The 12,101-nt window shown below is 42.0% G+C and overlaps 1 protein-coding gene across 1 annotated transcript in view; it reads right to left on the bottom strand.

Annotated features, from left to right (window-relative positions):
* Positions 1-1,731: 1,731 nt before the first annotated feature.
* Positions 1,732-12,101, bottom strand: part of LOC133366912 (serpin B4-like) — an 86,269-nt gene continuing 75,899 nt past the window's right edge. The window contains exons 2-5 of the mRNA XM_061590466.1: positions 6,771-6,857; positions 5,158-5,304; positions 3,970-4,084; positions 1,732-1,801 (exon numbers count right to left, since the gene is read on the bottom strand). Of these exons, the coding sequence (XP_061446450.1) occupies positions 1,797-1,801; positions 3,970-4,084; positions 5,158-5,304; positions 6,771-6,857 (354 nt within the window). The 3' untranslated portion in view covers positions 1,732-1,796. The remainder of the gene's footprint in view (positions 1,802-3,969; positions 4,085-5,157; positions 5,305-6,770; positions 6,858-12,101) is intronic.

Raw genomic sequence — 12,101 nt, 5'->3', positions numbered from 1 at the left:
GCAGGGAAGACACTTGTAAATGAGTGCCCTACGCCCTGCAGGATTAAATCCTCCACTGACCAGCTAGTGAGCAGAGAATTCAATCCTCCTGAGGTCTGCTCCCTCAGCACAGGTGCCACAGCCTTCATGCTTGATGGCCCACTCCCTGACAGGCTTGGATCACTCCAGTTGGCCCAACCTTGGGTGATCTGGGGCTGTCTCGACCTGACTTGGCCCAAGCTTGGATCCCCCTCAATCAGCCCAATTCAGTTTGGGATTTGGCCGAATCCAGTGCACAGCCCTACTATGAACTAAAAGATATACAGCTAGGCATATTAAACAACACTAAAGCTGAGCTAATATAATGGATAATTTCATTTCCTTTTAGCATGGTAACACTAAATGATAAGGGGGATGCTTGCAAACTATATGTTGCCTAAGGTGAAACATAATTGCCAAAGAAGAGAATGGTGTTAGATCTTTTGTCTTTTATATAGAAGAGAAATTCGTGTTCAGCTTTAAACTCCATAGGAATCTGTGCACTCACTGGAAGCATTACTCCTCCAGTGGCACCTGCTGCTTCTGTGCCTTCTTCGTTGACTTCCACAAAGCATTTATGGATGACCTTGGACAAAACCAGGCCTATTTTTTCCGATATTCCTGAGAAATCAGCTTTGCGATTAAAAGTATCAATCATTCCCATTGATTGCAAGACTGTACTGAGTTCATATTTTTCCTGTAATTTAAATCTAGGTAGATACACATTCACTGCCCGGGTAGCCATGTTTGATGGATTGGTCCACTCTTCTATTTTCTTATAGGTGAGAGAACTTACAATCTTGAATAAAAGAAATCACAGAAACAATAATCATATTGGTTATGAAATATTGCATTTAGACCCCACCACATGGCCCACCCCATGGGTCCTCAAATCAGTAATGACCCTGAGATCAGATTTCCCTTCGTCTACAGATGAGATTGAGGACTCTGAGTCAGAATGAGAATTGCACGCAGGGCACCCAGAAGCATGTCCTCCAGGTGAGCCCACAGAACCAGTGTCCCTCTGGTCTGAGGATGTTGCATGGCTATCCTCTGGCTCAGAGGATAGAAGCCCCAGTACAACCAGTTTCCCCTGCTCCATTGGAGTAAAGGACTGCTGGAATGGGCTGGGCCCCTGTAACTGAAGAGGCACTTATCAGTAAGGCAGAGTTTACCATTGAAACAAAACTGTTCCTTCTATATAAGGCTCAGTCTAAGGCTGACTTCTGCTGAAGCAACATCAGAGCTCTCCTCTCTTATAGAGGCTTGCATAAGGCCTCGCCTCAGATGAGGCCAGCACTAACATCCTAGCTAAGTGAAACTTTGCCAAGGTCAAATTTGTGCCCCATTCAAAACATGATGTGGGAGGCCAAGATAAATTTAGTCATGTGATGCTACAGGTAATCAACATTTTGTTTGAACTGGTCACTAAACCAGCACTGCTAACCTGTTAGGGATCGCTAGCTCAAGCACGTGCTGCCAACTTTCCAACCTATCCCAGTATCTGAGGTCCTTTGTATTTGGAGATCCCGGGGATTGAGCCTGTGCCTTTATGCATGCAAAGTAAACTCTGGCTTTCCTCAATAACAACCTCTGGAATCCTTTTTGAAATTACCTGCTCTATACCAGCAGAGCCATCTCCAACATCCTCGGGGAGCAAGATAATCATGCTTAGTTCATTGCCAGAATAGGGAAGCTCAAGCACTAGAAGCTGTGGGTTTTCAATGCTGGCAAACTTAAATGTTCCATTCTGAAACATCATTGGCACATTTTTGCTCTCATTCTGTAGCAAAGCAAAACATACATATTTGTAATATTTGTCTGTCATGAAAATCACACAAATTTTGTGATCAAACTGTAAAAATGGTCCTATAGTAGAGACACCACAAAATGCACAGGAAAAAGTCACTACCCAAAATTACAAAGGAAAATGGACAACACTGTGGCATGCAGCTGAAGTGAAAACTAGCAAAATAATAAAGGCAAGCACAATGACTGTAGTAGAGACTCCATTTTACATCTCATTTGGATCTATTTCAACAGTTCTGGTTTGGGTTCTTTCCAAACAAGAAGCAAATGGGAAAAAAGCAAACAGATACACAGTAGATAGAGTTCTTACTAGAAACTCTTTATCAAAGGAAATGTTGAGTGGGTTTTCATAAAAACTGCTTGGAACACCTAGACATACTAAAAGTTCACCTAGACAAACTAAAAGTGACTGTAGGATAAAATGGTCATATAGTGGAGATTACATTTTACATCTCTTTGAATTTTCTAAGCAATTTTGCACTGGAATTCTTCTCATACCTATTAATTAATTTTTAATCTAATTTCTTTATGAAAGATTTAATATTGGAAGCATTGAAAATATAATAAACTTAAAAAAGAAAAAAGGATTTCAGGTTTGGTTTATTTTGTGAAATTTTCCCCAGAAGGTTGATCAAGAATTACATATTGTTTTTATTGGCATGATTATGTTATAATATAGATTATTTTATGTCATGAATTCAAGCTGCCATAAGAGTTAAACATCGAGCAGCGAAAGAGAACATTAGTTCTTGCATGAAGGGATGGGATCGTTATACTTTGCAACTGTTTACACTTCAATGTGAAATTGACAAGCAGTAGTAGCAGCAGCAGCAGCAGCAGCAGCCCCTCTGCAGAATGCCGTAAAGGGATGGGATCATTATCCTTGGATACAATGTTTCCGCTCACTCCAAAATTAACAAGCAGTATCAGCAGCAGCAGCAGCTCTGCAGAACGGACATAAAGGGATGGGATCATTATCTTTCCACTGCAATGTGAAATTGACAAGCAGGCAGTAGCAGCAGCTCTGCAGCTGGGCAGAGAGAGAAAAAACTTCCTGCTTTCATCCTTAAGAGGGGCAAAATAATTTGAAAGGGAAGAAGGGGCGGGAGAGAGAAAAGGAACCCCCCCAAAAGATCTTAAAAGCCCAGTAGAGCGTGGTGTTCAGGGCCAGATCTGTGCCGATCTCCTTCGCCCTGGAGCCAGCATGAAGCAAAGGAGGGTTTCTTCTGGCTACTGCCGCTTGCTGCCTGTGCAGTGCAGCGAACCGATCAGCTGTGAGGCCACTGGCGATCAGCTGGTGGGCTGCTTGGCGTCCCCCCAGCCTTTTGTCAAGGCTACTGCTCCTGGCTTCCATCAGCCTGGGCAGTGCAGTGACCCGAGCTGCAGCTGACGACCAGCTGGCCGGCGGTCCACTGCGACCTGCCACCCCTCGCTAGCTTGTGCAGAAGTGGAAAGATGAATTAGGCTGGCAACCACCACTTCTTTCTCCCCTACCTACAACGTGGCTGCGTAAACTGCAGTACCTCCTTGTGTGCAAATGTGGAAATGCACATTTCTGCATCTGAGAAGTACAATGTAACATCCTGTGGCTCTGATTGGTTCAGTTTCCCAGGCTTTTCCAAGCACATTAGCGCACATGCGCACAAGTGAAAATCCATGATTGGATGGTAAAGACGGAAGGGGTACTGGGATACACCCAAGGTCCACCTATGGACCGCCTACATCTCTATAAACCGCGGTTTTGCATCCGAGCCCCTAATGTTGCAGCAGATGATTACCGGTTTAAAAAAGCAAATCACATTTTTGCTGGTATTGGAAGGAGCGAATTTAACCCCTGAAAATGTGTAACAGCGTGCAACGACATTTTGGATGACCAAAAAGTAATAAACACACACAGCCCACGTGTCACACATTTTGCAGTCGTCTGGATGAGCCCTATGTAAGAGTTCTAAGACATCTGTCTTTAGCTACATTTAAATTAAAAAGCAAAGTATATACTCTTGTGTTTGCCCATCATAACCATTGCCATACATCTGAAACCGAGAAGTATTGTAGATATGTACCACCAATACTTTATCAGTGTCTGCCATTGGCTAAAAAAACCCAAACAGATTTGAAAACCCCCAAAACATGCATTCCTACCATGTGTTTGACTTTCCACCTGTAAGTTGATTGTCTGTCTGGCTTCCTCGGTTTTTGCAAAATCAGTTGTTTCCAGATTAGCATTGTACAGCTTCTTAATGCAATCTTCGTAATGCTGAAAAATATTGAAGCAGATATTATATCTTAGATGGCACGGAAGGATTCTGATGAAGATGCTAGACATTTGAGAATGGCCGGACATTGTTTTTACTATCATAACCCTTTCACAGGTATAGTGGACAAGAACGACAGTTCTTCTCGGTTAACACTAGGTTGCAAAGTCTAACAAGAGACTAACATGGACACATTTCCCCTCTAATTGTTGCATTTCCCCCCCGAACCTTTAATTGCTGCACCCGCTTTTGCCTCTGACCCAACCCATCACCGGCAAGTGGCCCTTGGAAGGTTGCCCTGAAGGGAATGCGGCCCAAAATAAAATTTTCCCTTGTTTTCAACGGAAGGGAAAGGTGAGGAAGAGATTTGATCACAATTAGGGATGGTAAGATATCTCAGTTTCAGTTCTCTCAGTTTCTATTTTTTCTAGTCTTAAACTCAGTTCTCCACATTTCTGCAGCAATTTGCATTTTTTTTTTAAAAAATCCTCATGAACATTCTTCAGCATTTTACTGAGAATTTCTCCTGCTAAATACATTTTTGGATGCAGTTTTGACTAATGGACATTTTTGCAAGCAAACTTTTCTCCTATAATGCATTTTTGTTTGTTATTTTCACTAATATTTTCATTTTATGCACATTTTCCCCTAATAAATGCATTTTTGTAAACACTTTTTAGTTGGAGAATTTCATTGCAAAATGTGGATAAGTGTGAGTTTTGAAGGATGGCTGTGTTTTGGTTCTCATATTGTTTTAGAGAGTGTGAATTTGATAAGCTCTGCTTTAAATGCAAACCAAATCAAATTTCTCCCCAATCCCTAATAACAATCAAGACTTAGTCACAATTAATACTATGACTAAATAACTTCCTCGTTTGGGGATAGGGAGGACCTTGACTCCCCTTTTTGGACCTACCAATATCAGAGTCCCAAAACAGATTGGGCCAGGGCATCAGAGAGGGAGGCTCTGACACTGGATCTTCCTCTTTAGTGTTGGAGCTCTGATGTCTGATCTGTTCTATGGCCCTTGGGATCGCAGGATCACACCCTTACTGAAATCCATTCTTCAACTTACCACAACAAGCTGAAACTCAGTTGCTATAAACAATCCGTTGGCATTACTTAGTGCATATTTGTTGTTGGATTTGTTGAGTTGCGATAATAAAGCTTGGAACTGGGAATAAATACCTCCAGGTTTGTCACACTGAGAATCTGCAGGCTTCTGAAAGCAAAGGAAAAAGGGTTTGGCTGAAAAAGCTTAGTGTTTGTAACTCAATATCTTACATAGTTACAGCCGTTCATATCTTCCAGAACCCCTAAAAGGGTGAAGGAACAGTACCAGGTCCAGAATTGGTTGGAAGAGGTACAAGAAAAATGGGGGCAGATACACATTTTGTATAAAATTGATCTTACTTTAAATGCATATGTGTACATTATTCCCACTAATATCTGCATTTTTGTGAGTGGAGGTCCATGGTGGTCCCATGGCTGCTTTAGGTTCATTTGTATGCAACTTTAAAGCACCCTAAGCAGCTATAATCCAGCCAATATTTAATGTCCCTTTTTGGCTTAGGGACACAGCTTCCTTTTCTCTTCAGTGCCGAACCAACACGTTTATGTCTTTGGGGTGTCTTTTCTGCTGTGCTCATTTAACTCTAAAAGCAAATCTACTGTAGAAAATCCATGAAGCCATCTGCATGGGGATGCTTTCTTGTGCATGTAAAAAACTTCATTGTGGTAGAATTGGAATGAAGTGTATTGGATGACCAATCATCCCAGATGTCACTTTAGATGCAATTCTCACTGTATTCATGAATACTTATGTGCCATAATATATTCTGTTTCTTTTTGTGTCCAGGCTCAGGTTGCCCACATAGCTCATAGGTTTACACTCTTGCTTAATTTCTAAAATTTTAATCCTTACAGAAGAAACACTGTACTGTAATAAAACTTTTCAAATATAATTTTTGTTCTTTAAAAATTGTACTTGTTTACATGAGCTTTTATCATTTAACATGCATAATGATTTATTCAGATCTATAGGACTGACTGAAGGTTCCACAAAAGAGGCAACAATGTAAACTTCACATTAAAATATCATTAAATAGTCCTTTCTCTCTGATAGCTTAATCCTGTCTCAGAAAGCCAGCTAAACAGATAGGTTTTACCATGCTATAAAATAAATGAATGAAAATCTCTATTATTATTATTATTATTATTATTATTATTATATCCCATCTTTCCTTCCAGAACGAACCCTAGGGTGGTATTCTGTGCTAGTCCTACTCCGAGCAGACCCATTGAAGTTAACAGACATGACTAAGGTTTGTTCATGTCAGTGGGTCTACTCTGAGTAGGACTTAGTTGAATACAACTCTTAGGCTTGCACTTTGGTGAGCTTCCAGACAGTTTCATAATTAAGGAGCAGCCATCAAGAACACCTCTTTGTGTGCCCTTGCCATCTAGATGAGGTGTGAGAATGACAATAGAACGATTTAGTCCTGCATCTTTCTCATCCAGTTTCCCCATCCAAGACTTAAAGTTCACTTGGATCTTTAAGGTCATAGGTATATTTTCCATTTGGACCATAGATGTCGCTATTTTTTCTTATAGAAAAAGCGAATTTTCAAATAACTATCTTTGTTCCCCCTTCCCATAAGCAAAAACAGTTACCAGTTGGTGGCTCACATTAAAACATTGCACTTGCGGTCTTGTTGCAGAGGAGTCTCCAGAGCCTGATGTTCCAGTGTTCAGAAGCTTATCGAAGTGAAGTACCTGCAATGTGAACATGATATGATTAACTACTTTCACTAGAAATTTGGTATTGGACTTGACCCATGGCTTGCAGTTTAATCCATCAAGCAAGTCTAATAATCCACTTTTTCATGACATCCATTTGAATGAACCTCTTATAATGCATCTCTCTGTTCTGGCCCCATCATCACGGCTTCTTCTCTAAGACAAGAAGACTGCAAGTACCTCAGCAGATTTAAAATTAGAGCTGCTGACATACTGTGACCCAGTTTTGTGGCTCTCCTTGGTTCAACCCAATCCAGATTTCAGATGACCTAAGGAGGCTTTGCTTCAGGTTTCATCTGACTATGAGGGAAATTTCCCCATGGTACAGAGCAGCCTCTGCAAAGTCTTTAGTTGAACTGAGCAAAAAAAATGGCCTTCCAAAATTCTCTGTGCTATTTGTGGCTAGCAAAATTGCATGGGGCACTTCACAGAAAATATTCTCCAGAGGAGGACTGAAGTTCAGGAGGAATTCAAAAAGGAAAAAAATAAAAAATGTTTCAGAAAATTATTTTCTGAGAATTTTCAGCTGACTTACTGCTTCAAGAAACTTTATTGTTGGTTCATATTGGTGGATGAAACAAAGGGCTAACAGAGGAGGACTGGAAAGAGTGGAAGCAAAGTCCATTTTTCCAAAAATATTAAAATAATACTTCATGGTTGCTTCTATAAATATGGATGGTGAAACTGGAGAAGACATTTCACTGAATATTCTGCCACAGTGTGTGTGTGTGTGTGTGTGTGTGTGTGTGTGTGTGTGTGTGTGTGAGAGAGAGAGAGAGAGAGAGAGAGAGAGAGAGAGAGTGAGAGTGAGAATTCGAATTCTTTTTGGTGAAATTTCAGATCAGCCTCTGATCAGATCAGAGATGGAAAAATCTGTCAGTTTTGGTTCTCTCTGTTTCTCATTTTTCCAATCTTAAATTCAGTTCTTCACATTTCTGCAGCAATTTGCGATCTTTTTTAAAAAAAATCCTCATGAAAATTCTCCAGTATGTTAGTGCAAATTATTCCTAATAAACACATTTTTGCAAGCCATTTATCATCATACAGGGCATTTTGCATGTTATTTTCACTCATATATTCATTTGTATGCACACTTTCCCCAAATATATGATTTTTGTAAACATTGGTTGGTTGGCAAGCTGCATCGCAAAAATTGAATAAGTGAATTTAGAAGGATGGTTGTGTTTCAGTTCTCCTATTGTTCCTGAAAGTGCAAATTTGATAGATTCGGCTTGAAAGGTAAACTGAATAGAAATTCTCACCCATCGCTTCTCAGTATCTAACTTATATTGCATGAAGCATGCCATCCCCACAAGTACATAAAGAGACCTAGAAAGTCATACTAGTGAACAGCTGGTTTCTTTAGAACAATCACTCTCAAAGTGGTTTTCAGCTTGGACTCAGCTACAGAACAGTCATATCTTATACAACGCCATGGAAGAAACGGATACTTTTATAGCAGCATTGAAAAACACCCTAGAACCTACATTAAATAAACCATTGTTGAAACAGAGTAGGCATAGTCTGTGTTTGAATTACACTGCAACATAGAATAGGAAATGTACCGTTTTCATCTGGGTTGCAGTTTCACCATTGGCACCGTACAAGATCATAGACAATGCTGCAGAGACAGTCAACGGGGAGCAGAAGACATTTTGACCAGCATTTTTTGCTTTTAGCTTTTTGAAAAGTTCCAAACCAAATTCAGTGATGGCAGGACTGAGGGAGCTCATCTTGCCACGGAGGACACTGAGGACACTGATGTAAGCAGATCACTCTTCACCCTTAAAGCAAGAGAATTGCAAAGACAGCAAAACTCCTGTCTGGAGCTCCCAGCATGTCACAACTTCCCAGCATGTCACAGCTTCAGGTGTTAATTGGAGAGTTCTGTATTTGTCATTTCACAATAACCTATGAGGTATACTTTCTTGTCTGGGTAGTAAATTGATGAGCATTGTTGAGTCAATATTCTTGGTAGCAATCACAGGTAGAGCTTGGTGCAATAGAAGAATGTCTTAAGAATGGGGAAACTGTGGCACTCCAGATGGGGTTGGAGCCTAACTCCCATCAACCCCAGCCAGCATGGCCAACGGTCAGGAACGTTGGACAACATCTGGAGGACCACTAGTTCCGCAGATACGGTCCATCTCTTGCTGATTCTTTTGTCTTTCCCTTGTTTTATCTCAGTCATTCAAGTGACTTGCAGAAATGAAGCCTCACTCACCGTGTAACTGATGAGTGTGGCCTAGTTGCAGTCGGAGGCGAAGCTGCTGCCTCCATCTTCTGTAAGGGCAAAGTCGCGTGTCGCGTCTATTACGCATGCGTGACGTGCAGCATGAGGGGGCGGGGCTTACGGGCCTATTTAAGCCCAGCCGCCCTTTCCTACCCCCTCTTTGTTTGCGCGATGTGGATGGCGGGGGACAGAGCAGCTGGGAGATGGAGCTGCAGAACAGCAGTTTTTTTGCGGCACAAGGAGCCTTTTGTGGGCCGATTTTGGCCTCCTTATTTCCCCATTAGGGGTGTGGGCTGCAGGCAGGGTGGTCGCGTGCCTGGAGGAGCGGCTGCGGCTGGAGTGGGCCTTGTTAAAGGGGCCTACTCAGCCAAACGTGGCTGGCACACGCACACACGGCTGGTGGGGGAGGGAGACGCCTGTACTCTCCAGCAGCACCACCTCAAGGCTGCCTTGGCAGCCAGTTAAACAAGAACTCAACACAATTATAATCTGAATTACACGATTAGATTCTATTGAATATAAATAAATTATAGGTGCTGCATGGCTTATGATTAGGGGTTTTATACATTAAGCAGTGTCTTTAGTTTAATAATAATATTGGTATTGCATTGTTTGACACTGATACTGTTTGTGTATTTATTGTTGTGAGCTAAACTGCAATAGGTTAATTTCACCACACAGCATTTCTAATAATTATTATTTCATAATTATAATTATAAGCCAATGACTGGGAATAAGGGAATCACACATACAGTCATTGGGTATAATATTAATAATAATAATATTCATAATTATAATTATAAGTCGGGGTGGATTTAAAGCAATGCCACCCAAGAAAGGAAATGGTGTGTGTGTGAGAGGTCCCCTCATAAAATGCAGGCCTTTGGGCATTTTTAAATTACCCCACCCATACGCCTGGGATAGGTTTTGGTGTAGTGGTTGAGGTTTGGACTGCAACCTGGGAGATCAGGGTTCAAATCTTCCCAATAGCCGTGGGCTGCAGGCTTAGAACTAATTATGGGAGAGGAGGCTGCACAAGCCTTTCGAGCCTCAACAGGCCCTATTCCCCCCCCTTTGGTTGCCAAGGCTGGGTGTGAGTTCAGCCTAGGTAGGGGGCGCAAGACGGTGAAGGATGTGGTTGACACATTGGCAGCCTCTCTGGGCCATTGTGCAGGGTTCTTTGGTTAGGCTTACGGCCTTTGCATGACTTGGGCCTATATTAAGTTCAAGGTACTTTATTCTATTAATTTTATTACATGGTGGCTGCTTTGGGGGGGTGCAGAGCTCTTTGGTTAGGCTTCTGACTTCCTGCTAGGCCCAGGAATATATTAGGTTGAGGTAGCTAATTTTATTGTTATTATATTACATGTGGCCTTTGTAGGGCCGGGTGAGCCTTTTGGGCCTTTCGGTCTTCAGATTTGGATACTAATGGTGTGCAGAGATGACAGGGTTTGCTAGAAAACCTCTACATCACCATAACTTAGATGACAGTGATCCTTTTCCACGTGTCAGTTACACATTCCTTGTTAACTATGAGATAGAAGTTGCATTTATTTGAATTTGGTCTCATATCAACAACAAAGCATATGGGATTTGTTATATTCAAAGAGGAATATGTAAACTTCTGCAGGGAATTGAAGGTCTAGCAGATGATAATGTGGCTTGATGGGTGGATAGGAATAAAGAGGAAAGACAGGCTACTTATTAGGCTCTTATCCTCATTTCTAGGATTTTAGACCTTACTAAAACAGGGGGTGGTCTTGACAGGATCTTAGACTATTGTGACACAGAAGCTGCCTTTTAAGATTCAGGCAGACTCTTCATTCTTTCTTGATGATTTTACAACAACATTTCTGATATCATTTACCTGAAGTCATATATAGCATGCAACTTTTACATTGGCATGTCTATTTTAATATGTAGGATATCAGTTACTTGAAATCAATATAGCATGCAAATTTTGCAATTTGAACACCTATTCTGATTGGTGCTTTGGAAACCTGCTAGGAAAAACGTGGTGGTCATTCACCTGGGTGGTAATGACCTTGGTTTGCTGCAGGGCAAGGCCCTCAGGGTTCAGGCATGTAAGGACATGCAGGTGATAAGGCAAAGGTGGCCTTCGGTATGTCTGCTATGGTCAGACTTGCTCCCATGTAGGGTGTGGCGTGGGGTATGGAATCCATGGGCGCTCGATAGAGCACGGAAGAAGGTCAACCGGCATATTCGGTTGGCTCTTCTTGGGCACGGGGATTTAGCCATTCCGCATCCCCATATTCAGCATTCAGAGGTTGAACTATCTGTCTGATGCAGGTAACGACTTCTTCCTGAAAGACCTGCAGAGGTGTCTGCGAGAGGTTCTTCTCAGCAGTGGGGTAAAGGGGGACTAAATAGAGATTTGTCCCCCTTTTTGTGGCGGGAAGGTGCAGGAAGGGAAATAGGTAAGGACAGCTAGGTGGCCCCCTTAGGCACCTTTGGAGGTGATTGGCGGTTTTGGAGGCCTGTCTGTCAGAGTTTTCCAGTTTGAGGGCAGGATATGGGCTGCCTCTGGGGCCAATTTATCTCATCTACCCAAGGGTTATCCAGTCCCGGGTGGGGATAACGTAGGAAGGCCCCCCTACTCACCTACTAGGTGTGGCCTGGGTAAAGGTAAGTACATGGGCTTGCCCTTCCTCCGGCAGGGGCTGGTCACCCGAGAGCTGTGTGGCAAGATACTTGCTTATAGACAGTTCCCGCACCTAGGTTTTCCTTCTGCAGGTCACTTTAAATTGGGTTTTTGTTTAATGTAATTTAATAAAGTGGCCCTTGTTCAACCCAAGCTGACGTCTCTGTGTTTTATTTCGCCCCTCGACTGCAACTATTGCCTAGTTACATGAACTGTAACACAGTAGTATTTGTTTCTTTTTCTAGGAACCAAATAACACAGGTTATTTACAATTATTACTTAACATGGACTGGCCATTATTATTTTAAAGCCAGCTTTATGGAAT

This window comes from Rhineura floridana, chromosome 1 (genome assembly GCF_030035675.1).
Source record: "Rhineura floridana isolate rRhiFlo1 chromosome 1, rRhiFlo1.hap2, whole genome shotgun sequence".
Taxonomy (NCBI): Eukaryota; Metazoa; Chordata; class Lepidosauria; order Squamata; family Rhineuridae; genus Rhineura; species Rhineura floridana.
Note: the sequence above shows the minus strand (reverse complement) of the source record. Positions and strands in the feature narration are given on the sequence as shown.